The sequence below is a fragment of the Anguilla rostrata genome, chromosome 1 (assembly GCF_018555375.3).
Source record: "Anguilla rostrata isolate EN2019 chromosome 1, ASM1855537v3, whole genome shotgun sequence".
NCBI lineage: Eukaryota > Metazoa > Chordata > Actinopteri > Anguilliformes > Anguillidae > Anguilla > Anguilla rostrata.
This window is the reverse complement of record NC_057933.1, coordinates 46,714,389-46,741,857: the sequence shown is the minus strand read 5'-3', so window position 1 is coordinate 46,741,857 and position 27,469 is coordinate 46,714,389. Positions and strand designations below refer to the sequence as shown.

The window sequence follows — 27,469 nt, the reverse complement described above, 5'->3', positions numbered from 1 at the left end:
ATGATCTGGGTTATAATGATGGTATTTCATTCTCAAAATACACAGGCGCAAATGACAACCACCTTACACTGATCTGCTTATCTCAGTTACAGAATTAATTTGGATACCATTGAACACAGTTAAAAATAAACAAATCAGTGGAATTTCAGTGGAAGAAAATCAATGGCAAACTTCTAAACTGAGAAAGATGAATGCCAAACAAGGACAATAATGTTGCCAGGTAAACCTATGAAAACAAACATTTAGCTTTTCTGTTCCTAATTTATTTTCGCCAATTTGGAATCTATTCCCCATGGAAAATTTATTTCATCACTTAAGTCTTTTTTAATTTTGGCATATATTACCCTCCATACTCAGCCCATCATAGTTCATGAGGTGGAGTCGCCTAGCAATGACGTCAGGGTGTGCTCCATCGGTGGTGACGCCCAGTAAATAAAAAACTGCTAATATTAAGACTAAATATTATTGCATTTCATTAATGGATAACTTACAGAAGCTTTATTTCTTTTATGAGTTGAATCGATCTTTAAAATAAATGTATTTTTACCTGTCATAACAAAAGGTGCGCAGTTGCGAAAACCGTTCAGTATTTTTGTTGTCCATCTGCGTTGGCTAAAGGCAAGTAGTGGAATCATTTTCGTTTGCTTCTAGTACTGGGGAGTCCACTTAACGAAACTGCTGCAATCTTTTAACCTGTTCGCAGCATTAACCCCAGGCAGCTAGCTAACGACCAGAACAGAAGACTGTGCGCAGTAGAAAACGGTGAAGTCTGTGTTTGTGCTGCAACGGAGAGGCTAGTGTTCTTCCAGGTGAGTTTGTCGGCTAGTTACATAGCTAGCTAGCTGCTCAGCACTGAAGTGTTGCATGTCGACCTAGAAAGGGCATTATCTGCCGCTACACACATCCCATTGGCACAACTAACGGTGCTGATGGCAAGCTACCGTAGTAACCCGATATAATCTTGAAGCAATGCCTCAGTTGCCAGCTCGCATAGAACAAACTAGCTTGCTAGTTACCCCGCTTTACAGGGAAGGAAATAAACGTTGATTACATTTTTTGGATTGTTGACTTTTTGGAATTTAAGGATGAGCTCGTGACGTATTGAGAAAAGTTTGCTTACCAGCGACTGTACCTACCTCAATGTTGTTAGCTGGCTAGCTATCGTTATATGAACAATGATCAGTTGGATTATATGAAATCCTATAGACGGGAATGGGATATTTATAATACTATATATGTAAATTAGAACCACACCCACTTTTGTGCACTCATTATTGACTAGCAATAATTTGCACTTGCTTTATCTTCTCAAAGTTGCAATTACCCTAGTTAGTTGCCTATACAGGTACAATATGGGTTTGTTAGATTACAGTATCTATTATTTTTACACTTATATTATTGATATTGTGGCAGCGAAATGTGTTTAGCAAATGTGACGGAGCGAACACAAACGTGTAACGGGCTTAATTCAGAAAGTATACGAGTCGTTCGAATGTTTGGAAGCTTGTGCTTGCAAAGGAAAATGAAAACATCTTGACGCAACGCCAGTGAATAAAACTAGTACCAGGACAAAGGGAAAACGTGGTTATTTTGGTCCATTGGCTACGCCAATGCAAACGTTTAATTTCAAATCTGGACAAAGAGATGCCAGTCTAAAGTGTTGACAGTGATATTGAATCTAAATGGGACTTTTCTGACTGGATGATACAATACATTTTTGTAAAGTTTCATAAACATATTCCTCTTAAATTTAGTCTCTTATTTTCTCTTTGTATTACAGGGTAAGAGTGAAATGACGTACTCTGACAAGTGGCTAACATGTGATCATTAACTGTCTGAGGAAGCACAAGCAAGGGAGATAACACAGCACTGTTCTCTAAAGACACCTCTCTCTGGGTGCCAGTTGATGCAATGGCAAGCAGGAGGAAGTCAACAACACCTTGCATGGTCATTCCTTCAGACACTATGGAACAGGACCCAGATATGGAGGTGACAGAGGGGGAGGATGGTGCAGAGAATGCAGCTGAAGCCCCTTTAGAAAGCGCCACGATCCCCGCTGAAAATGAGCCAGATGACGACGACACGCGAGACGTTGAGCGCTACGTCAAATCCATGGCATCGAGAATGGTGGAAGGCGAGTACAAATGCGCTCACTGCAGCTACCAGACCCCAGAGCTCAACGCGTTCACATTCCACGTTGACTCTGAGCACCCAAACGTGGCCTTGAACTCATCCTACATTTGCGTGGAGTGCAACTTTCTCACCAAGCAGTATGATGCACTGTTGGAGCACAATGCCCACCACCACCCAGGGGAAGATGGCTTTGCACGGGTTATAGCGAGGCACGGCGGCCGAACGGTCTCCGATCAAGCCAGTGATGCCCCCTTCAATGGTGATTCGGTGCAGCAGGAGGCTGGAGCTTCTGAGGATGTGGCAGTCCACGGAATCTCACTAAGCAAGACGCCCATCATGAAAATGAAGAGCAGAGCTGAGGCTAAGAGGATCGCCGTGTCCCACAAAGTAGCCGATGAAGGTGAGGCGAGGGCGGAGGGTGAGGAGGCGGTCCCCTTGGCCATGCCCACCCCCGCTGAGGCGGCAGTAGCTTCGCTCCCTGTTGAGCCAGCAAAACCCAGTGTAATCGTCAGCAACCCTAACCCTGTCCTGGCAGAATCAAAGAAGGCCACTGTAAACCCCGCCACCATGCTTCCCGCGGGTCTGGCCCAGATCCTGTCTGCCCTTCAGGCCCACCAGAACGCCCAGACGCAGCTCCTCATTCCAGTTAGCAGCATCCCCACGTACAATGGGGCCATGGATAACAACGCTCTGCTGATCAGCACCTACAACAAGTTCCCTTATCCATCCGCATCGGAGATTTCCGGACTGGCAGCCCAGACTAAGTATGGGGAGGAGCAGATTAAGATCTGGTTCTCTGCCCAGCGGCTGAAGCACGGCGTGAGCTGGACTCCCGAGGAGGTTGAGGACGCCAGGAGGAAGCAGTTTAATGGAACAGTGCACACTGTGCCACAGACTATCACAGTGATTCCAGCCCACCTCTCTGCTGAGGCCAATGGCCTGCAGTCTATACTACAGACCTGTCAGATCATGGGGCAGCCAGGCCTGGTGCTGACACAAGTGGGGAGCCCCAGCAGCTTCCCTGTGACCACGCCCATCACCCTAGCTGTGGCAGGGGTCCCTGGCCAGGTGGCGCCACCTAAGCCTGCTGCCAGCCAGCCAGCCTCAGCTACTGTAGAGACCAAAAGAGCCACCACTATCCAGCCCCCTACATTGACCCCGCAGGAGAACTCTGCGCTCAGCGCTGACCACTTCGGCTTGCGGCCCAAGAAGTCCAAGGAGCAGCTGGCGGAGCTGAAGGCCAGCTACCTGAAGAACCACTTTGCTAGTGATGCTGAGATTGCCCGGCTGATGAAACTGACCAACCTCACCAAGGGCGAGATCAAGAAGTGGTTCAGTGACACACGTTACAACCAGCGCAACTCCAAGAACAGCCACATCATTGTCTTCAACGAAGGCCCCTCTTCTGGTAACAGCAGCACCATTGTGATTGACTCCAGTGACGAAACAGCGGAGCCTGTCCCACAAGCACCTGTACCCATGAAAGAGAAAGAAACTCGAAACAAATCCTGGAACCCGTTCCCTGACTTTACGCTCCAGAAGTTCAAGGAAAAGACCCCAGAGCAGCTGGTGGTCTTGGAGGAGAGCTTCCAGAAGTGTGATACACCCACAGATGAAGAGTTGAATCGGCTGAGAACAGAGACTAAGCTCACCAGGCGAGAGACTGATGCCTGGTTCACAGAAAAGCGGAAATCAATGGCAGAGCTGGCTGAACTCCGATCAGAACGTATGTACAATGAGGCGACTAAATCGCCTTCAACCTCCAGACAGGGGGCCCGGGCTCAGACCCCACCTGGCGGGCGACGGGGAAGCAAGGATAAGTTTGGGAAGAAAACCCCTGAGCAGCTCCATGTCTTGAAGAATGCTTTTGTGCGCACACAGTGGCCCTCAACTGAGGAGTATGACCAGCTGGCTGAGGAGAGTGGCCTACCCAGGTCATACATCGTCAATTGGTTTGGAGACAGCCGCTACGCATGGAAGAACGGCAATCTGAAGTGGTTCTTCTACTACCAAAGTGGAAATGCGGGAGCCATGAACGGAAGTGGGAACAAGAAGAGAGGGCGGGCCCGAACTCGGAGCAAAGGCCGAGGAAGGTCTTGGGGGAGGAGGGCCAAGAAGTCTGCCCTAGGCAGAGGCAAGTCGCCCCCGACAATGAAGTTCAAATCGGGGAAAGAGATCCTGAAGGAATACTACCTGAAGTACAAGTTTCTGAATGAGCAGGACCTGGATGAGCTTGTGGCGAAGTCCAATATGGGCTATGAGCAGGTGAGAGAGTGGTTTGCTGAGGTCCATCGTAGGGAGGACGCTGGTGTGACCCTGTTTGACGATACTGCAGAAAACGAGGAGGAAGAGGAGGAATCCCCAGGTGAGAGTGAGATGGTAGCTGAAGAGCAGGGAGATGGCATTGGTGATGAAGATGATGAGGAAGGTGAATCTGATGACAGTGACAGTTGGGAGCCACCACAGAGTGTCAGAAGAACGCTGGCTGTATCTGAGGCTTGAGGCTTGATAATGGACAAAAGGTAAAGCACTCGCCTATATGTTTTAAAGATTACTGGGGGCTCTACTTCGAATGACTGATTCATGAGCCAAACCTGGTAGTCTTCCTACTGATTTTCATAATATTAAAGAATTATTTTATCGGCTGTGGGAAATGTTTAACAAAACATACCGAATAAAGGGAGAATCTGCGCATCTTATAGCTACATCTTATAGGCTACTACTTGTAGCCTAGGTGCCCGAGGAAAAACTGTATCAATGATTGAAACTTTGGCACACTAGAAATAATTGCAGATCCTTTTAATATAGCAGATCTTTTGGTCAGAAGACTTTAGTCAGAGTCATTCACAATTCTATGATGAAGGTCTGATAATCTATAGTAAAATAGTTAAAATAGTTACTACTTCAAATGCATTTTCTTGCTTTAGACCACAAACCCGAATGCCATGTAGGCTGCCTGCCACCGTAAAATCCGAAACATCTGTAAATGTCTAAATATCCTTTTTCACACACAAAAAATATCTAAGCCAAGGTAAAACAAGAACTACAATAACATAAAAACAGAAAATGAATGACCCATTTAAAGTACTAGTAGAAGCATCAGAGAATTAATGTCTTTTTGGATTTAATTGCCCTGATTCCAATATGCAGCCTTGTATAATGTGGATGAACAGAGGAGTAACCTGATGTGCGCCAGGTGTTTTTAGCTAGCTAATGTGGCTTTAGATAGACCTAAAGTGCTTCCCACCAATTGAGGAGCCTTATAAAACTTCTGAAAACTTCAAACACTAGAGAACTACATAAAGTAGACGTTCCCTAAATCTGAATTCTTTGGGAGATACTGCTTTTTTGATATTGACCATCAAAGTTAAGCCACTTAAGTATTGCAGCAATGCATATTTATTTTCTGCTGCCATTTGTAAGTCACCATTTTGAGTCGGATACAGTGGTGTCTGTATTTGGACAGTGACGCAATTTTTGTTGTTTTGGCTCTGTGCTCCAGAACTTTGGATTTGAAATGAAACAGTGAATATAAGGTTAAAGCCCAGACTGTCAGCTTAAATTTGAGGATATTTAGGCCTACATCCATTCTGGGTGATCCATCTACGAATTACAGCCCTTTCTATACAAAGCCCCCCATTTTTGGCGACCAAAAGTAATTGGACAAATTAACAATCTTGAAGAAAGTCATCATATTTAGCATTCCATTGCAATCGATGACTGCCTGAAGTTTGTGACCCAGACATCACCAGAGTGAGAGTATCTTCCCTGGTGATGCTCTGCCAGGCCTGTATTGCTGCCATTTTCAGTTCCTATTTGTTTTGTGGGATTTTTTCCTTCAGTCACGTCTTCAGCAAGTGAAACACATGTTTAATTGGATTCTGTTTCGCCAGTCAAGAACATTCCACGTTTTTGCTCTGAAAAACTCTTTGATTGCTTTAGCAGTACAGTGCGTCCACACACAGCTGGCCAAGAAACAGCTGGGCAGCCATTTTTCCAATAAATTTAGGTTCATTAAAAAAAAAAAAAAAATGTGTCACTGTGCAAATGCTTATGGACTGCTCTGTATATGAAACTAACCAGCTAGGTCTATCAACTAACAGTCTGCTTTGATGCTTGCCGTAGCAATATCGGTTAGACAATATCATAGACTTTTGCAAAGGTTTTGTGAAATCTTGCAACATTTGACTTGCTCTGGCTACTGGCTAGGAGGGTTGATTCCATGGCTGTCTCTTGGAACACTGACAGAAGCTAGGAAGCTAGTTTAAACATGCATTAGAAAATTAAAGCATTGTTATTTCTGATCCAGCACTGAAATGTTTTCCTTATTTTTTCAGCTGACGATTGTGACATTAGCATTTTAGCATGCTAACTAGATAATGTTAGCTAGTAAAGAACACCTCTGATTGATTTTCTAGTTGCTATAGATAACTAGCTTCTTTAGTGAACTTAAGAAAAAATACATTTAGGCCTCATTTTGCAATTGCTAGTAGTATTATACACTTAAAGATTTTGATGAGAAAACATATTTGGCCAATTGTTTGTTTGCTATACAAGGCTGTTCTGTGATACGCTCTGAGCACTGTTTGGAGGTTGAGATACATCAGTGGGTTGGTCTTGGACATTAGCAAGCATGTATCCATGCAGTGGTTGCTTCAGAATGTTGACAGGTAGGAAACAATCAGGGTTGCTAGAATTCAGCTTTTTGCATTGACTGGTTAGTGTGGGGAAGAAGCACTGCCATTTTAGTATATTTCTGCCATTTTCATGGTTAAAGGTATTAATTCTGTTTTAATACATATTAAATAATCAATACATGTTCTTATTTTTTGTATAATTCTGAAGACATCTTAATCCTAAATACTTAATTTTGGCATTATTGAAAGTTATGCGCATGGGAGGAAAAAAATCCAGTTCAATTATAACTTCATTTGACTTTGCAACACAACAAAATGAGAAATGATCAATGGGGGGGGGGGGGGGGGTAAAAACTTTCCAGCCACTGTATATCTTGATAAAATAAGGCCTCAGGTGGCACTGAAAATTCCCTCAAAAAGTGTGTAATTCAGCTGTCCAGCCAAGGGTGTCAAGCCTGACTGATCATGATAGGAGTGAGTGAGAGAGAGAGAAAAATAAATGCAGCAAATGAATCAAGGCCCCTAGCAGTAAAGCAGTAGGTAAACGAAGCTGTGAAGAGCGCAGAGATTGAGTTGGCAGTTACAGTGTCTTGTCATTGTCTTTAGCAACAGTGGACCACCAAGAGGAATGCTAACAAGAATGCTAAAGGAGGTACCCTGGACGAGGTCCATATTCACTGTTCAGAGTGCACAGCATTCTTCGCCTGCCTTAAAAGATCTAATCTGTGATGTAGGCTTGTCACAGAGTTACTATATTTGACACCAGTGTTACTTCCATCTAAAACACAGTTGATACCAGTATTACCGACCTTTGTCGCTGGGGGGGGGCTTGCTGACAGTGCAACTGCGAAGACCGCAACACCTATGAAGTCTGCACCTTATTTCCAGCTTCTGTGTCATTCTCACATAGCAACCCCTTATTTGATACAACTGTATCACATGATTGTACACTTTCACATTTAGTTTTGCGCTTGCAGATGTATAGCTACTTGTATGCTATTTAACTTAGTAGCCTCACTAGCCTGTGAGTTTGTAGCTAAGAAGGCTACCTAGCTAGCTAGCAGTTGTGAATTACACAGATAGCTAACATTAGCTAGCTTGGTGGATACACTTATAAACCTAGAGAGGTGATTAAGACATGTTAAACATACAAGATGAATTAACTTTGCTAATAAATAGCCTAAATTTAATTTCCCTGTTACAGACCTAACAAAAGTAAATAAAGTAGCATCAACATTGCAAAGACGCAACAACTAGGCCTATAAAATGAATGAAAACAAGGTACAAAACTGTAACCTATCTATGGCAGTGCAAAATAATTACTATAAAATAGGCCTGCAATCTATTTTACAACTGTGCCAGCCAAATTCTTGGGTGGACTGAACTGAAAACTACCTGCAACATCAGTGCTCAGTGCAGGTTTATTCAAGTGTTTCCAACTCTTACTTTTCTAATGCTGTCATTGATCAGTGGTAAGGACACGTAGGCTATGTAATGTGCTTCTATTCATCTGATAACACCAATTTTGAAACTCTGCAGATGCACTTCTATTTTGTACTTTAATTTTATTTTAATAATGCGATTACAAAATACTGGTATTGGCAGTGTGGAGATAAGACCAGTGTAGGCTCATGCACTGTATGCCACTGGTTAAACTGAACACCACGGCAAACCTAGTATGATGTCAATGGTAAGCCATTTTCACTGCTTATTGAAGACTGGAATGATGTGTCTTCTGAAAAGAATCCCTGTGTGGTTGTAAGATTCTTCAGTGAGAGTACAGGGAACCGGGGAGGATTTATTCAACACATTGAAGACCTGAGTAGAGAGTATAGGCCTCAAGCTGTCAAGTTCAAGCTATTCCAAGGTTTTGGAAATGATAGTGCATCAGTCATGGGGAGAACACAATTCCGTTTTGTCCAGACTCTGAATTCCCAAATTGCATTCAGATGAACAGATTAAGTATATTCGCCATTCCCTAGCTTTCTGCATCTGGAATATCTTCAACCACCTCCCTTCTAATCTGGGTGTTCTATTTGCTCAAATCCCAAAGTGGTTTTTAAGGAGCACTGTCTTGTGTCATCAAGCCTCTTTTCGAGGTATTGTCCCCCGAGGATGAGCACAAGGGAACAGTGCTTCCTTTTAAAACTGACCGTTAGTCATCTCTTGTGGGCAGTGCATTTCTGGAGAGAATGTTCTCAGGAGTCAGTTCAGTGAAAACCAAACTGTGTAATCTGTGGATTACTTTTGGTTAATTTACTTGTGGGGGTGCACTCTGTGTTGCAGTTCCAAGGTAAATGTTGGCAAGTCAGCAAAAGAGCACTGCAGCTTTTCAGTGCCGATCAGATATATGGAGCAAATGACCCGCAAGAGAACAGTGCTTTGAGTTCAGACACACAGTACAGTAATGTAATGGATAATGATCAGATGTCATCTTACTAAAGCTAAAATAAAAAAAATAAAAAAATTGCTGAACATTTGTAATTTATTTGTGACAGTGAAACTTTGGTTTTAAAAATTTTTTAATTTGATTTAAAATTTTTTATTATAAATATACATTTGAAAATGAAGTGGCACAAATGAAAATATTTGATTTTACACTTTGAGTGGACGTTTATTTTATATCTCGTTTCCTAGGTCAAGATAACATTTTCATTAGTTTTGTGACAGAATGGAGCTTTCATTTGAAAAGAAATTAATCAGTTAAAGGATTTCTGTAATGTTGTTTTTTTGTCTTTCATAATGTGCTGTGATCCCTTTTCCTATGAGGGATTAGGGGAAAAAAAACCAAAAAACAAGCATTTTAATGTTGTTCTCTTTGACATTAGGTCCCAGTTATTGTACTCCATGAAATATTAGGCTCATTTCTGGAGGAAACTTTTGCGGGGATAAATTTTACTTCTTACATTTTACTTTGGCGTTGTAGTGGTTTTGTTTGACTTCATTTTATTGTTTCTGCTTTCTTTGCCACTTGTCATCTTTTGTGGACACATGTGGCTTTAAGTCTTTAGAGATCTGGCAACGATAATTTTCAGAAATTCCACCTTAAAATAAGGCTAGAGGGTATTGTATGTGCCGTCACTCTTCACTGCCAGCTACCTTCCACCAATGGAAACATTATTTAGTACAGTGTCTGCAAAAAGTGCTAATTAAGTGTAATAGAGGAGAAAAGTAATAGGCTATACCACAAAATAAACTGGGAACCAATTAAAGTATTGGGCGTGCAGCTGCTGTGTTGCTTGGCTACTAAAACAGGAGAAATTTAAAAAATAAAGTCGTTACCTGAGAGTACAATATGGCACGAGTTTCCAAATGGGCTGTGGGCTTGAAAGATGAGATGCTGCAACTATGCTTCTGCTCTGGACTGCTGTACTGAGTGGATGAGCCAACTAGCTGGAAGCAAACAGATTAGCTAACATTACAAGCTTTCAAGCAAACATTAAATTAGTTATCTGAGTAACTCATTAGCATCATAATGACATATGAAACTCATAAGAAATAAAATAGGCATGACATTGACAAACAAACAATGAATCCTAACAAGCTAACTAGCGTCACAAAGAAATGAACTAGCTTCCAGATAGCTAGCAAGACCATAGTGCTGTAGTTTACATTCACTAGCTTCAATTTCAATGAAATTGGTAGCTATATGAAATGAAAGGAATGTGTAAGATTACCACTGTTATTTTGAAGTAGTTATAATGAAGTACCTACCGAAAAATGATTCTGACACTGCAAGTTAATGCCAGGTTTTTTTCCCTGTGTTGTAGGCATGCATTCATTTTTTCCTCTGATCCCAGATAAAAAATAAGGTGTTTCAATAGCAGTTCACTTCCAGATTGCATTAATATATTGAAAATACACTTTTCTGTAGCAAAACAATGGTGTGCAGGAAGAACATCTGCTTCAATGTCACTTACTCTAGAGAACAGGCAGGTTACCTCCAATTGATGATATACATCAGTGGGCCCACAGAGACTTCAGCCTCTCAGTCTCACACAGTATAGAAACGTGTATGCGGGATTCAAACCAGGACAGAACCTATGCTCTAGAATTCAGTGGATAAAAGCAAGACATTTGAATACTTCTCATGTTACATATTGATGTTCTGTTTTTGTGTCCCTCTTTTAGAATGATCTGTGTTTTAAGAAGAGTGAAGCTGGAAGACTATGACGTGCGAATGGAGTGAGGAAGATTCCATTACTGTGTCTAACAGTAAAGTGCCTGGATGCGAAGGAACGGTTCAAGACCGCAGTGGATCTGCGGTGCCAAAGCAACAGTGCTGGCTTTGGTTTCCTGTGCTGTTAGCCCGGTTCCCCATCGCGAATCATGTTTGCACCTTTAAGATCCAGCAGATTTATTCTCTCAGCAAATAATGCGTTCAGTAATTTGATCAAAATGAGAACATCTGTCATGTCGGTTTGGTCATCTTGAACTGTGTGTTAAAGATGACAGCCCCCTGATTGTTTTCCTTTCTCTTCTCCATTCTGTTAATCAGAAGGAATTGACTACATTTAGATTAAAAAATTTTTTTTATTTTTTAAAAACACACACACACACACACAAAGGAGTAACCTGTGCTTTTGATTTTAGTCTCCCTGTAGATCGGTGCTTAACTGCGGTTATATTAATTTCAAAGGGTCAGATTTTTAAAATGTTTTTACACAGCTGTTGGAAGTCTCTTTAAAGCACAGAGAGCAGGCAGTTTCCTGAGATGTGAAGAGGAGGAGCCATTTTTTTGCCCTGCAAGTGTTTAAAAAAAAAATAATAATAAATAAAAAAAAAAACACTCCCTGGTTCAGTCAAGTTGGACTATATTAAACCCCAAGTTTTCTGGTATGCAGAAGGAAATCAGGTGGCAAGAAGGAAGCAGAACTACATGTACATAGGCCTTGCCTGAAAAAGAATTTGACATGCATACAATACAGTGAAACAAGTCTTTCAAGCATCTTTAATTACAGGGTCTGTAATGTTTTAAAGTAGTATATACAATTATTTATTGTTTGATATGTTTGTTTTTTTTTTTTTTTTTAAGAAAAAAAAGAAAAGGAACTAAACTGTAGAGCAATAACATTTAATTTCGAAAGGACTTGGCATGTCCAGTGATGGACAAATAAAATTTAAATGCATGTAAAGCAATGCACTTTGCTTGGATGTAGCCTGGAGAGAGTATGGAGAATGCCCTTCTGTACCACTGAGAGCATGTGCCACTCATTATTGACACTGCGGTGCAGTGCAGAGGTTAGGGGTACTCTAAAAATGCACCCCTCAAATGTTCTGTGTGCGTACCTTCAGTGCCCCCACTTACAGTAGCCCACGAGGGAAGGCAGAAGAGAACCTTACTTTGTACATAAAGTATTTCTCTCGGTCGTATTTTACAGTAGTAGTTTTTAACGGTTTTATACTTTTTTATATTTAAGGTTGTGATTGATCTAGCCTTAGCTTCCACGCTTTGCTCCTGTGGTGTTCATAGACATTTAACGAATACAGTGTTTATTTTTCCCCGATAAGCAATGTCGGGAAATTGGAAGGCATGAAGATGTAAACCGATACAGCATCTGTTTGTCTTCCTGTGAACTAGGTGTCAGTCGCTTCTGCCTGCATAAGGTGACTTTAGCTTGTAGCTTAGGTATTCACTACACAGTGGAGCTACACCTGTATTGTAATTTGATAGAAATGTGGTGATTGCTGGAATGAAGGTTTTTTTTTTTTTTTAAACTGGCATTTTTATCTTTTAAGAGATTACAGCTCAGCCTTGTTCCATGTGCCATATCATGTGTCAATCGGGAGGATGTGTCAATCATTTCTTTATCGTGGACTTACTTCAAATAGTGGTTACACAAGCCTGAATTTCTTTAAACATGGATCCTCTAAAATGGTTGTTCAAAATCATTAAAAAGCTAAATTGTATTATTTTATGGGGTTGCATCAATAGCAAATCTTGTAATTGTTTCTGGCAATTAAAAAAGGTGTTTGCCATTACTGTAGTAATTTAAGCAAACAGTCATGTGATGATTGTGAATTATGCATGTAAATGAGGTATACACATATAACACGGTATATGAATTACGTGCTGTATATGTATACCCAAACACACATGCTTGTATATAATATAGGGATATACTGTGGACCCTTGAATGCACTTCATCTGTGGCAAGAGCTTTATTCCGTAGAATAGGCATTGTGTAACACAGTTAATTTAAGTTTGAGTAATGATTTAAGGTGTAGCCTAGGGATAAAATATATATTTATATACTTGTGTTTGAAAATCGTATCTAATAAAATGCAAGGAAACATTTGTGTTTTCTGTTTTTGTTTAAAATTTGACCTGAGTGTGGGGCTCTCAAAGCTTTTCACAGGCATATCAGAAATTTGGGCTGTAATGCTCACATGCTAACATTTTCACCTTAAAATGTTGCATGAAGACTGAAGAGTTATCCTTTGTCCCAGCATCCTGCACTTTGAGCCCAGCAATCTACATCTCCCTCTGTTGGTTGCAAGTGGATAGTAGTGGCCTGTGTCCCCTTCAAAACTATGCACACACTTGGTATTCTCAGACTGCAGTCAGCTCACAGGCGATCTCATGGCACTCAACTTGGGTAGGAACAGCTCAGACTGTAACAGGTCAGATTCTAAGCTGATATGTGCCCCTCACCTGCCTTCCCTAAACTGATGTAATTGGTTAAAAGGTACTGGGTTATGTTCTGAAAAAATGAGCAGGTTTAGCACTCAAAACTGCTCCATTTTAGCCAGACTTATAACTGAGAGGTGTGTGCCTGGCATACTGTTCAAGGCTGGACCATTGCCTGTCACATAACTACAGTCTCCAAATTGAATGACATAAGTAACAGCATTTAATTTGTGCACCTTGAACACTCCTAAAATTATATTGCAAGTGCTATAGTATATGCATTTGTCTTTCTTTAAGATGTATACGGTTATGAGTTTTAATTTGCTATTTGCAACACCACATATCTGTTCCAAATTGAGTAGATCACTTGTACATCATGAATGTGGGCTGGCTGGGCCCAATGAAATACAGTTCAGTGGCTGGGCCCAAACAAATCTTTTCAGCTTTGCAGTGCCTGGCTGTTTTTAAGCACAGAATGCACTGTTACGGCTTATTATATTTTAGTTTTTCTTTGCAATACCATTAAAGTGATGTATTGAATGGAGACAAGATAGTTGGCTTTAGAACTCAAAAAACGTGATTTAGTGTTTGTTAACCCTTTAAATAAAGATTACAAGATACAGAGAACTGGTAAACACTGCACCGGCATCAACAATATGTAGACCCTTGTTCTTTACCAAAATTAGATTTTTGTTGACAGAATTTCAACAGCACATCAGTTCATTGCCAGCTGTAGCGAGCAACATTCTTATTAACTCTAATCTAAAGCTATGTATAAAGCCATTTGGCTTTGATGATGCGGAACATTGTGCATGAAGGCCTCTTTCTTGTCGGTCTTTTTATTGTGTCACACAAAGATACCTTTTTTTACTGCGCTGACTGCATAGCCAGAAATTTGCCTCGTCTGTATAGAGTTCCGGTCTGTAGTAATATTCGTTCTAATAAAAAAAGTTCCGACAATGGATTATTGAATTAGAAGCATTTTGAAGAGAGAACGTTTAAAAAACAATCCAAAATCCGTTTGTGAATAATCTTTGAGAAGCTTGCATGCGCTGGTCACAGAAAGCAATTCAAACTTAAATTAGCGAGTTAGGAAACTGCAATGGAAATATTAGGGAGCACGTTTGATGATTCTGTTTTTGAAGAATCCAGAAATAAGATCTCCATTTCTCTTCCATCTTATAACGCAAAATTATGTGAACCAGAGGTGAGTCTGGGGAATTTGCGCTATTCTTATATGGCTGTGCATTGCAACCACTAGCAATAATTCGCTGTCGTGTGACAACATTGCTTTGTAACATTATAAGATATAAACCTGTAACGTATTCTGTAACGTTGTGGCTGTGTCAAAAGATGAATTTATCAGATAAGAGTTTACGTGGAGCCGTAATTATGTGCTGTAACGACTATTTCTATCTTTAATTTTCATTCAGTGGTTTTGTGAAAGCATTACCACAGAGGATGAGTTGGAGAAACAGAAAGGCTTCAAATTTCGGGCAGAGCTGGCTTACAGTCGAAAAGACTATCAGGTATAAACTTGCATGGTTTAGAGTTCAGGCCGGTCAGTTTGATTTATCTGCTTTCGGAATTCGGATGCAACCTTATTGGTCTCTGTGTTCAGACAGCACTGGGAGATTACTCCAGATGTCTCGCCTTGGTGCCAGAGGGCAACCTCACCATCAGACGCGACGTTTTGGAGGGCCAGGCGCGATGCTGCTGCTACCTTGGCAGACGGGAAGAGGCATTGGAGATAATCGACAAACTAGTGAGGAACCCGTGCCATTATCGGTTGCTTACTCTAATGTGGGATATGAATTTTAAAATATATGTGCAGCTGATACGTATTTTAAACCGTTTTTAGTGAACCACTCATATGAAGGTAACCACATTTACAGACCTGGTTACCTGTGGCCCCAGTTGTAGCTATATCTGGCAACTTTGGGGGGAGAAAACCCAAAAGGGCCATGTCATAATAGGTTGGATTTAATGAGGAATGACCCAGATTTACATGACCTATAATTTCTTTCATGGACAGAAAAAAGAAGCAACCAACACTTGCCACCTGACCTGCGTTTTAAACCTGGAGCTGGCTATCAGTCAACACTTCGGGGAACTCCGGGAGGAGATATCAGTGCTGCAGCACCTCATTTCCCTCCATCCCTACAACCCCTGGGAGTGGAAGAAGCTGGCAGAGGCATCTCTCAGGCTTCTGCAGTCCCTCTTAGCTGCCTCCAGCTCTGGCGTGCACTTCCTTGGAGATGGACAAGAAGAAAGAACAGACTGTGAGGGGTCCTCAAACCTGCCAGAGAGGAACCATCAAAACTCAAAGATGGGTCCTGGGGAGCATACAGAGGGAAGGGGAAGATGTGTTGGGCTGGGCTGTACACAGAGGGACAGCGCTGGAGCCCACTGTGTGGCAGGCCAGATCAGCACCAGAACGCAGGATCAACACAAGGAAGAGTGTGAAAGTGTGTGGCTAAAGGCATGCATGTGCTTCATCAGAACCAGGTGACTGCAGTTTTTAAAGAGCAACTCCATTCACATTTTCAGTTTAAAACTTATTTTCATAGATTAATATGTCATTGTTGGTCCTAAAATCTAATTGTAAGTGAAAGTACATTAAATTTTAAAGACAGAAAGCACAAACCTTGGCTGAAATAAAACTTCCCAGTACTGGGACCGTTTGTGTCAGGATACCCAGGTATCATGGATTAGGATAGGACTTGGCCACACTTTGGAAACGGTGCAGTACAACCAGAAGATCAACGGAACTAAAATGTGGCCTTTGTCAACTGAGATGTGCATTGGCATTTTTCTCCCTGGGAATTTTGTTAATTTATTTTTTTTAAGCGTGGTTTACATCAGTGGCCGTTAATCCTGGTCCTGGAGAGCTGCGGGGTCTGCTGCCTTATGCTGTTACTCTGTACTTAAGTAGCACAGCATCGGATCAGTTAATGCAGTTGATTTATTACAAGGCTAACTCAGGTCACCTGGTTACTTGGGCCTTAAACTGCTGCTGATCTTAAGGTAAAGACAAAAACCTGCTGACTCTTCAGGACCAGGTTTGATGATAACTGCTAATCCAATTTTATGTGGAAAGGCTGATGTGGGTGCAGGTTTTTGTTTTAGCCCAGCACTAAGACACCTGATTCTACTTACAAGGTCTTGATTGATTAATAAGTGGCTTAATCTGGTGTCATAGTGCTGAGCTAAAACAAAAAAACCTACATCCACACCAGCCATTTTCAGATAAGACTGAACATCCCTTATCTCAACCAGTTATCCTTAATCCTGGTCCTGGAGAGCCACAGAGTCGGCTGGTTTTTATTTTTGCCTAAAGATCTGCAGCCGATTCAGGAAACCAGGTGACCCGAGTTAGCCTTGTAATCAACTGCTTAACTGATTAATATCTGTACTTCTCATGCACCAAGTAACAATGAAAGCCAGCAGACCCTGCAGCTCTTCCAGGACTAGGATTGAAGCCCACTTCATCGTTTGGCATGTGTGGTGATGCACACCAATTAGGTAGCCACCTAACGAGGGCACCCTAATGCAAATTGCAATCCTACATCAATTATCCATCCATTTACCATTTACCAATTAAAATATGCACAGGTAAATACGCATAGTGTTCACTTTTGAAAGCTTGCCATGCAATTCACTATCAATGTACCATGCAACTGCTGCTATCACAGTAACATTATTCATAACTATGAAGCAATCAGTGTAGCCCATCTCAACAATTGCAGGAAGCTAACATTAGATAATGACTTGCACTGAGTCCAAATCATCCATCTACTCCTCATCTGCTTTGGGTTTTACTTTGCCTGTCTCAGCCATGACCATTAAATATGTCCATACTATGTATTCTTGCAACCTATGTGGTATTTTGGAGAGCTGCCAGTTGAAGATTCAGCACGCGTTTTACATAAGACGTTAATGGTAATGAAACCAGGCTGTTCAGCCCAACTAGGCTTAGCCTTTTGGTTTCCCTAGAGAGCATCCAGCTCTGTGGGAAGCTTGTTATTGCAACACCCCAACGGTTTCTGATTCTACTATGTGACCTGCCATGAGCTAAGAAATGTGTGTAAAACTAATTTCCCACCTCCTCAGGCTTCTCCTCCGGATGCTGCGCTTCCAGCAGTCTTCCTTTGTGCTGAAGAGCAGCGAGAAGGCTGTGCTGGCGGCTGAAGAGACACTGCAGTGGTTGGACCCACAGGAGAGCACACATCAGCTCATCACCGAGGTCAGGAAACTAATTCAGCTGTAGGGTGTGGGTTAAGGCCTTGTAATGGTGGTATTGGGCCTGACTACAAGATGACTATTGTCTAGAGCATGGGGTCTGCAACCTTAGTTCTCGGTCCTTGCTGCTAGGTTGTTGCTACTATGCACATAACCAATTAAAACAGTTGATTACAAAGTTAACTATCATCACCTGGTAAATTGGCTCTGAACTGATTGCTGACTAAGGTGAAAACAAAAACCAGCGGAGACTGTGGCTCTCCAGGACCAGAGTTGCAGAACCCTTGTCTAGAGCTAGGCAATGAAAACCCAGTCTATGAAACTTGTGTGATGTAGCACAGTAGAAAATCATTACAGGTAAAATTTTGAACTGAGGAACAGGAGTCACAATTTTATTATTTGTTGGATTATTTAATTATAAATGAACAAATAACCCCTGAGTTAAACAGGTTGGACCTATTTTAATTTGTTGTCTTCCATGTTGGGAGGGGAAACCTTTTGTTAGTTGTGTAGTCTATGATTAGGGATTGACTCTGTTTCCACAGTCAAGGTGCTGCTTGTCAGTTTCGCTCCGAGGCAGTTTAATCAAGATATGAGAAACTCACATTTCTTCCTGAAGTGTAGTATTATGATTCGCCAGCAGTGCCCATCTGGGCTTCGAACCAATAACTGTATGGAAATAACCATCCAGGCACTAAACTACAATTTAGTTGCTGCCTGGGATTACAATCCAGTCACTTAGAAAATCCGCTCCAGGCTCTACACACTGTTCCTTTGGCTTTTTTTCCCCCAAAGTCTTGGCCTTGTCCAGTTAAGGAGCGGGTCTATTCTTTGTGCTTGCAGGTCATGGGGAAGGATCTGGTTGCAGAGAAGATGAGAGAGGATAACCAGGACGGCGAGAGTTTGGCTGGTCTGTGCATCTCAGACTTTGAGGAGAAGTGGTTTAACAAAGTTAAACAGACCGTCCTGCTGATTGATGACTCATTGAGTAGAGCAGCTCATCTAAAGATGCTGAAGGTCACCGCGCCCCTCGTGGAGTAACCGAGTCAGCATGTCTCCCCAGAGAAGACTTCGGTGGAGTTCAACCAAAGAGTTCCTCTCTAAAACATCTGGACAGAGCAGTTACTTTGTGAGATTAGTTTCTTGGAATCTTGCTGATTCTAACATGTATTAGCCCAAATTACATCACAGGTGAGTGGTTGAATCAGCTTGAACCACTGCCTCCAACTGGAGTCCCACCTATAAAAGATCATGAGTTGCAGGATAAGTAACTGACTGTTGGTTTCTTGGGAAAGCACAATCCTCGAATTTGGACAGACTGATCTCACATCAGTGTCCACTTGGTCAGGCTAATTGTACTCTTCGATTATAAGCCTGACCTGTGGCCAGTGGGGTTCCTCAGGTTGGTTGCAGCACTCCTACAGCTGCTGAACAAAAGATGAGGTTTAGAGTCTTTATAGTTAATTTATTTTACACTCTTTGTTTGTTTGGCATCTTGTACTGTACCTGGAAAATGTAACAAATTAAATAAAAATTTTGAAATCACTCCGTTTGTTCGACCTGTAAAAATGGCTAGATTCCGAACTATGAAAACAAAGAATCTGAATCTGTACCATATTTTAGTCGTTTTCACTTTAATGAGCTAACCAGCAAACAAGCTAAGGAACACATTGCAATAATTCAACTTTCACAAACACGCACAGGATCTGCAGTAGAAGAAACAATTTATCAGATTGAATTACTTCTTTGATTCGAATCGTTTCAGTTAAGGAGTCGCATAATAAGGTGATAATATTGAAATCTGGGTTTTGGGAATGTGTCTGGGAAGCAGGTGCGCTTTACAGTGTTATGGATGACTAGCGTGAGTAGTGATGAGGAGTGTCATGTTTTCCCCATTGAGCCTTCTAAGTAGTGTTGAACATGCTAGATGTCAGTCACAGTTAACCTCTCCAGAGTTAATTGGGCTGATAGAAAATCTGCCTTTGTGCTGCAGGGCTAGGCCAAACTGTTTTCTTCAGCAGCAGTCATGCATGCTGTAATGCATATAGCTAAAAGTCGCTTATTTTCAAAGTCAAGTCAAAAGACAATACCTTCTATATTACTGTGGGTTATTCCTATATAAAAGTGCTGAAAGACTTTTTTTGCTGAAGTTCTGAGAGGGTTTGTTTGAAATGGAAAGGATTGTAACTCCTAAATGGATGGTCAACTAAACAGAACTGAGGTTTAAATCATTTTTATTCCAGTTCAGATGAATGTCAAAATCTTAATTCTTTTAATGCTATATCCCTTTTTTGCTTTCACATTAATATACAGATAATATCCAAAAACATTCTCTTCATGACATCTAAAATAAGTAAAAGAATTTGAGTGAAACTTCAGTGCTTTGAAGGTTTCATTGAACCAAAATGGTCAGTCTAGACATAAGCAATAATTTTGATACCTTCCTTAATTTCTAAAATGAACACATCTTTGTTTGTAAAACACTTAATTTTTAATTTAGTAAAATTAACATTTGCATTTGGCACTAAGTGAAAGGCTGGAAACTCATGGGTTGCTTAGTTTCAATCATGAACATGGTCACTGTGGTTTGGTGTCCGGTTTATTGAAGGAGGAGTAACCAATGGTTGATCTCAGAAACTGGCCATTCGACCTTCCAAGTGCCCCTCCGTAGATGTTCCTCAAGCGCCAGCCCAGGTTCCCAGCAGTGTTGTCATTTAGAGACCTCAGATGGACGACGGGCTGGCTTACGGGCTGCATTCGGCGGATGTACTGCGCTCTGGCTGCTTGCGTGTAGCTCTTCTGGGGCGCAGGCACGGGTGTGGGTCTGGCGTCGCGCGGCCTGGGTGGGGCTACGTGCTGAGGTAAGGTATGGTCAGCCTGCACGGGGGTAGCTGCAGCAGGGGGCGGGTGCACTGGGCGTGGCTGCGCTCTGCGGCCCGGGGGCTGGACGACGTCCGGCGGGGGAACCCTGTTGGGGAACTCTGGCACGGGCTTGGAGGTGGCGTAGAGCCGGCGGAACTCCAGGTCGAAGGGCTTGATGCCGCTGCCCTTGATGAGCACGAGCATGCTCCTGTGGACCTGCCAGGACAGCCAGGTGAAGCTGGGGAACAGGGCGGAATGAGAGGTGTCTGCAGTAGGTGTGTGCCAGTTAGCTTGCTACTGCTCTTTAATTAGAGGAAAAGGTGTGAGATGAGGGTCTGCAACTAGGCAATAAGTCCAAAGTAGATTGTGGGGTCGGTTGGTATATCTCCAGGCTCCCAGTTATAGGAGACTAATTGCATAACGAAACACATAATGATGTAGCAGATGGTAACTGCATCAGCTACTTTTCATTTTCTAGGTGAAGACCCTCATCTCACCTCTTCATTTAATTAAATGAATAACTGCTGTAGCTAAAACCAATTTCTCAAGAGCACTACTGCAGTTCAGATATCTCAAATATATTCAGATGCAGACTCACCCCTCTATTGGTCTTATGCCAGTAGGCCATTTTTGTGTTCCTTTTTTTGTCCTCTTTTAGTGTATGCCTCTTCATTGTTTCTATAGCACTGTTGAAGGCATAAGCCAAAACATTCTTTTTTTTTTTTTTTTTTTACCTTTTTGCACTTTCACTTTTTGTATTAGCCAAGTCTACTATTTAAATGTCTTTGTTCATAGTTTCAGTGCCAGTGCCTTTTTGATATGAGAATAATTATATTATCTCAATCATTTATTTGGTCAGACTGTTCAGATAATGTCATGGGCTGCAGCTTCAGACCACAAATATATCTTTGGTTAAAACATTTTGCTGTGGTCCAACATAGGGGTGAGCCAACTATGGTAAACTGATTTTTAGGAAATTAAGCAAGGAAAAACAACTAGGGTACACACAAACCCCCTGAACAGAGTTCAGCGCCCCTGTTGTACTGGCTGACAGAAGCATTATTTTAGTATCTAGTGCAGGTAAATTAGCTGACGTATAACTCTTATTGTAAACTGTAATCAGATTTTCTTAAACTTGACACACTGCTAAACCCTTGTTAATCATGTACTTTGGAAAACTGCCGTGTTCTATAGAAATGGAAGTACACTGCAATTGACCCATGGGGTTGTCAACCAACTAGCGGAGTTTTGAGACATTTACAGTCCATAATAATGGATGATGCCTTTTGCTAAGAAAAAATGTGCATGAGTTTTTGTTTTTATGACACTGGCATGCTACAGTAGTCCTTATGTTGCACTAAAGGTAGTTGAACAAAACAAAAAAACAATGTTACCCTAAAAAAATGTTTTACAGAAATTTACTGTTCATAGTTTGCAAGCATGTCATATTCTGGAGATCCGAGAGAAGGAAATGTCACCCAACACAATTTACCTGAATGAACCCGTAAGGGCGTGAGTACAGTCGATGATGACAAACTTCTCTTTAATCTGACCGGTGAATTTCCTCCCAGATTTCGCACAGTACGTCGCTCCTTGAACACTACGAATTGACATCTTCTGCAAAAAGAGTATTGGGGATGTAGTAAGAAAGCCCCAAATTTTAAACACTGAAAAGCAGCTATTGTAATTGTAATTATTGTATTGTAAAGTATTTTTCTGAGTATCATCTCAAGTTGTATTTCATTAATATTAAAGTACAGAGATCCTCAACCCTGCAGGACAGATGCAGGTTTTTGTTAGCGATTAATTACATAGCTAACTCACCTCACGAAAGGGTCTTGGGTCTGAATTGGTTGCAGATTTTAATATGAAAACAAAATACAGCATGTCCTGTGACCCATGACTGCCAGAGTTACTACAGGATCCCTATAGTATAATTATGTATCTTTCTGGCAAAGTTATTTTTACTTTTGAGTGCTTCCCAGTTTGTTTGCTTGCTCAACAACTGACTGGATTCATGCAGTTGCCTTTTTTATTACTTGCAAGACAAACAAAAAAGGCTCATTAGTTCTTGTGAACTTGCATGAAAGCAGGGGTTCTCAAACTTGGCCCGGGGGCCTCCATGCTGGTTTTTGTTTCAACCATAATTGTGACAAGCTGTTAATTGCTCTTAAGTTGACACAATGTCTAATGGGGAACAATTTAACCTCTTTAGGCCAATTTATGCCAGAAATTGGATGAATGTTAATGCACAATGAATATCCCACATTTAACTCAGATTCAAGAGTAGTACTCAGACTTTCACATCCTGTAATCTGCTATGAATTCCTGTCTGATCGCATGTGATTGGTATTTTAAATGTACCATGTAGCATAGTTAGGATTGGTTGCTTATCAAGGTATCACAAAGCATATTTGATCGGTTGAATGGTGGGAATAGGCATCAGAATGTGGCCAGTGTTTGATTGGTCGATCAATTAATTAATTATGGTAATTTGTTAATTAACTAATGGGCCCTGAGGGTTATAATATGAGCTTTCTATGGAAGTTGGAAGGGAAAGGAATGAAGAATTTAGGGAGAGGTTAAAATGGCGCCTAAAAATGACATGCTTCTGGGGGTTGTCGGCTCTTTCTCAATCAATCAAGTGCTTAAAGTGTGAACATCTAGGCACTGAAACATTTGTGGACAGATATTCTCAATTCTCAATAACCTGAACTGATCCAGAGTTTGGCTGGCATGAAAACCTTAGCATACATGGGGAGGCCCCAGGAGAGCCCCGTGTTAATGTAAAAACGTCAGAGACGGTCACTCACATTAAGATGAGAGCTGCTTATGCGCAGGCTCTCGCACATCTCCACAAAGAGGTGCAGGTTGACGTGGTCCAGCAGGAGGTATACGGACACTCTGCGCTTCCTCGTGGCCTCCAGGATGTCACAGAGGATCTCCACGTCCGTGAAGGTATCCATCACAATTGCCAGAAGCTGCAGCATCAAACACATCATCTTTGCGTTAATCCTCAAACTCAGTCAGGAAATACATGTACTTTAATGATAAAATAGTGACTGCCCTATAATACAGTTGCCAACAATAAATAAATGTGAACAGTATATTCTTAATTGACCTATGATATGCCCAACAGATTTAAAGCCTGACATCACATTAGCAAAGGATATCTGAAGGACTTTTTTGTTTATGTAAAGCATGAATAATTTGGTATCCACAAATTTGCCCCATCCTTTTGTGTTATTCTAGGGTTGGATCTTGGGACCTGGGGTCATTTGCAGTCTGGTCTCCTGAGAAAATTAACATAAGAATTTGGGATTTTTATATTCCTGTAGATGGGAGAAATCTTAATATGCAATGCATAGTTAAATACACACAATATAGCAGGTTAAAAAATGTGTGTAAAATTTAATCTCATACAAACTACATTTAAAAGGTTGTGCATAAATTTTCCTGCGCATAAATTTGGGGAGAAAATAGGGGGGTTCGATCACATGAAAAAATAGAAATATGTCCACTTCATCAAGGATGAAATTTTTTTTGTTAGGGTTTTTGCGTGCTTATGTCTACAGGATTTTGCTGTGCTTCCAGGCAGGGTGGAGCAGTCTAAAACCCACTGGTGCAGAGCTAGCAGTGGTAAGGGCAGGCCCCTAGAGAGCTTTCACCAAGAAGCTAAAGCTAGTTACCACAACTTTGCTGCATATGAAAGTGAAGCAGGAGCTTTTACTATCAGATACATACTTGTGACTTCCTGACTGGTATGGATGCAGCTACTGCTATATTTTTGAAGGAAATGTGGTTCCAACGGTTTGCAACACAATGTTACAAAGCTACCAATATTGCTAGCCAATGCAAAATATCTAGTTTTGTTGTGTTTCATCATTTTGGGGGGGTAGGCAAGGTTGAGAACAGAGAAGACATTCTTGATTGTAAACACAGGAGTGCAGCAAAGAAAGAAATCCTGCATAGTATGCCTTTAATTTACGTTTCTGGAATAGGCTTCACATGCCTTTTTATTATCTGGCAGGTTACAGTTTTAGTATTGCGGTAAGTTATGCCAAGCAGACTGTTTCAGAGTACTTTATTTTTTGAAGAATGTTTGCCTTCTAATAGGCCTACTGTTTTTGTATAAATAAAAATCCAGTCAGAAAATGAGTTTGATCCCTAACTGTTCTTGTTGCAGAGATGTTCATTATCCATGTATTAAACCACAAAAACGTTTTGTCCATATTAGGGACAACCCTATTGCTTGCCAAAGGATTTCTGTGTATTAATTTTCTGATTAAACTGTGTCAACTTGTACTGGAGCTAGACCCATGCCTGAAGTAGTGCACACTCTCTCCCATAACTACCCAAGAGGGGATAAGCTCTTACCGTAGTGGCTTTGTTGATGTACTCTCTCAGCAGATCTTTAAATCTGGAGGATCTGTCAGACTGAAAGTACACATCTACTCTGGGCTTGCCCTGCAGGTGATAGCCCCAGTCGGCCACAGGCCATCCGTAGTCCAGGCCCGGCGGCTCGCTCTCCGAGTGGAACGGGAGGTACATCTCGGAGGACCCCGAAGGGGAGGACACGGTCTCCTGCTCTTCCTCGACCTCACAGCGGCGGCCGCTGTCCGTCAGGTCCCTGGCGTTCCCCAGGATGTAAGCTTTCTCCTCCTCAGACAGGAAGTCCACCTCCCCTTCGCCGGCCAGCGCTTCCCGATAGGCTGCGAGGCCTCGGTCCAGCAGGGCGTCGGTGGCCAGCCTGGCGCTCTCGTTGTGGCTCAGGTCCATTTTCGCCGTCGTGGCCGAGGGGTACCGCATCTCCTGCACCCGTCGCCTCACCTTGCCTACCTGTCTGGACCTCAGGTACCACTCCACCATGAGGCCACCGCTTTCCAGGTTCATGACCGGTTGGGGCTTCAGCGAAGTCTGAAAAGTCTGCTATGAGAGTGCATGTAGAGCACTGGTCGCGAGTGATGCGCTCTCTCTCTCTCTCTCTCGCTCTGTGAGAAACCGAGGAGCAACAGGCAGAGTCCTGGTTGCTAGCCCCACCCTGCCTGGGAGGTGAAGGCAGGTGAGGGACGAGTGAAAACAGGGCTGCCAGATGAGATCAGCATCATCTGAGCGCACACATTTACACTCGCCTGTGCAATTACTGAAAAGACTTCATTCATCACTCATGCTTGCACATCGGTTGGGTGACGGCAACACAATAAATAGGACTACTTGAATGATAAACACAGTAGAAGTATTCTACATTATCTACATTTCTACATTACAATTACAATGCAAATATCAGTTGGGCATTTGTTAATTTATGGTAAAATATGTCAAAACATTCAATATACAGTGAATGCCATGATTGGGACAAAGACATATATTTTATTGGGCTCTGTTCTCTACAGTTTTGGATTTATAATCAAACAATTCACATACAGTTAAAATGCACACTCAGCTTTTATTTAAGGATATTTTAATAAATTTTGGTTTGAGCATGTAACCAAACCACACTTTTTATAAATGGTCCCATTTCAGGGCACCATGATGTTTGGGACAAATGGCATCACAGGTATTTGATTAGTCAGGTGTGTTCAATTGCTTCCTTAGTGCAGGAAAGAGAGCTTTCAGTACCTTGTTTTGATTCTAGCCTTTTGATTGCCTTGGGAGTCTGTTATTGGTGTTTGTTAACATGAGGACCAGAGTTGTGCTGATGAATGTCAAGGAAGCTATTATGAGGCTGAGAAATAAGAAGAGTCAGAGATAGAGGACAAACCTTAGGCTTACCAAAACCAACTGTTTGGAACATCATTAAGAGAGCACTGGTGAGTATACAAAGAGACTGGTAAGCCAAGACTTCTATGGTGAATAGAATACAATAAATATGGAGGCATTTGGTTGAACTTGAGCAGACAAGATGCTTCTGTACACTTCAGAATTAATTCTGCTACGGTTATCTGCAGTTACATCACCAGTGAAGTCAAGTGAGCCAGCACCTGTGGCAGCCATACATGTCCAAACCATAACGCCACATTTCACAGATAAGGGTGGGGCGGGGGGGTCTTGGGCAGTTCCTTTTGGCCTCCACACTTCGCTCTTGCCATCACTCTGAATTAGACCAATATTCACAAGTGAATATTGGTCTAATTTATCCACTTTTTCCAGAACTCTGCAGGCTTTTTTAGGTACATCGTAGCCACTGTATTTCTGTTTGTGAAGTCTACTGTTGACAGTAGTCACTGACAGATCCAGTCATTTACATTCCCCGGAACAGTGTTTCCAATTGTTCGGACAGGCGTTTTTCTTCATCATGGTGAGAATACTTCAGCCATCAATTGTAGAGGTCTTCCTTGGCCTAGCAGGCCCTTTGTGATTACTGAGCTCACCAGTGTCATCTTTCTTCTCAATTATGTTCCAAACAGTTGGTTTTGGTAAGTCTAAAGTTTAGCCTATGTCTCTGACTGTTTATTTCTCAGCTTCCTAATGGCCTCCTTGACTTTCATTGGCACAGCTCCAGTCCTCATGTTGACAAACACCAAGAAGAGACTCCAAAAATAATCGAAATGCTATAATAAAAACTAGATACTGAAAACTCACTTATACCTGCACTAAAGGAACAATTTACCACACCTGACTAATCAGAAACACCTGTGACGCCATTTGTCCTAAACATTATCACGCCCCAAAATGGGGGGACTATTTATAAAAAGTGCTGTAATTTCTACATGGTGAAACCAAAATGTATAAAGAATGCCCTTAAATAAAAGCTGAGAATGTGCACCTTAACCACATGTGAATTGTTCGATTATAACTAAAATTGTTGAGTACACAGCCAAATCAAGAAAAAAATGTTTTATGGCGCTTGCAGTATATTAGTTGCATATTTTCTTATATAACGTACCTGAGGCAACCTAAGCCATAGAGTACAAAACAGTGAAAAGGTGAAGAGAGGATTATGGAAAAAAGCAAAAACAAAGCA

General features: G+C 41.7%; 4 protein-coding genes across 11 annotated transcripts in view; 2 read left to right on the top strand and 2 right to left on the bottom strand.

Moving 5' to 3' along the window:
* Nucleotides 1-17,646, bottom strand: part of LOC135256575 (tumor necrosis factor receptor superfamily member 11B-like) — a 114,823-nt gene extending 97,177 nt beyond the window's left edge. For 3 of the 8 annotated variants that reach the window (XR_010330474.1, XR_010330473.1, XR_010330472.1), the window contains exons 1-3: nucleotides 17,507-17,646; nucleotides 15,469-15,652; nucleotides 10,053-10,159 (exon numbers count right to left, since the gene is read on the bottom strand). The gene's annotated coding sequence lies outside the window, so the exon portion shown is untranslated. The other 5 variants (XR_010330469.1, XR_010330468.1, XR_010330470.1 and 2 more) reach the window with 3 other exon arrangements.
* LOC135256568 (zinc fingers and homeoboxes protein 1-like) lies at nucleotides 382-13,066 on the top strand. The gene is made up of 3 exons (XM_064338472.1): nucleotides 382-809; nucleotides 1,781-4,655; nucleotides 10,902-13,066. Exon 2 carries the CDS (start codon nucleotides 1,912-1,914, stop codon nucleotides 4,633-4,635), a length of 2,724 nt encoding a protein of 907 aa, XP_064194542.1. The 5' UTR covers nucleotides 382-809; nucleotides 1,781-1,911; the 3' UTR covers nucleotides 4,636-4,655; nucleotides 10,902-13,066.
* On the top strand, nucleotides 14,297-19,188 carry zgc:101716 (uncharacterized protein LOC492784 homolog). The gene is made up of 6 exons (XM_064338530.1): nucleotides 14,297-14,608; nucleotides 14,835-14,930; nucleotides 15,023-15,166; nucleotides 15,437-15,909; nucleotides 17,515-17,647; nucleotides 18,487-19,188. The coding sequence occupies exons 1-6, from the start codon at nucleotides 14,504-14,506 to the stop codon at nucleotides 18,682-18,684; spliced, it is 1,149 nt and encodes a 382-aa protein (XP_064194600.1). The 5' UTR covers nucleotides 14,297-14,503; the 3' UTR covers nucleotides 18,685-19,188.
* A 672-nt stretch (nucleotides 19,189-19,860) lies between these two features.
* LOC135256642 (protein FAM83A) lies at nucleotides 19,861-27,324 on the bottom strand. Its single transcript, XM_064338605.1, has 4 exons — nucleotides 24,883-27,324; nucleotides 23,319-23,486; nucleotides 21,998-22,122; nucleotides 19,861-20,743 (listed from the first exon to the last, which is right to left on the bottom strand). Exons 1-4 carry the CDS (start codon nucleotides 25,396-25,398, stop codon nucleotides 20,221-20,223), a joined length of 1,332 nt encoding a protein of 443 aa, XP_064194675.1. The 5' UTR covers nucleotides 25,399-27,324; the 3' UTR covers nucleotides 19,861-20,220.
* Between the last annotated feature and the right edge of the window lie 145 nt (nucleotides 27,325-27,469).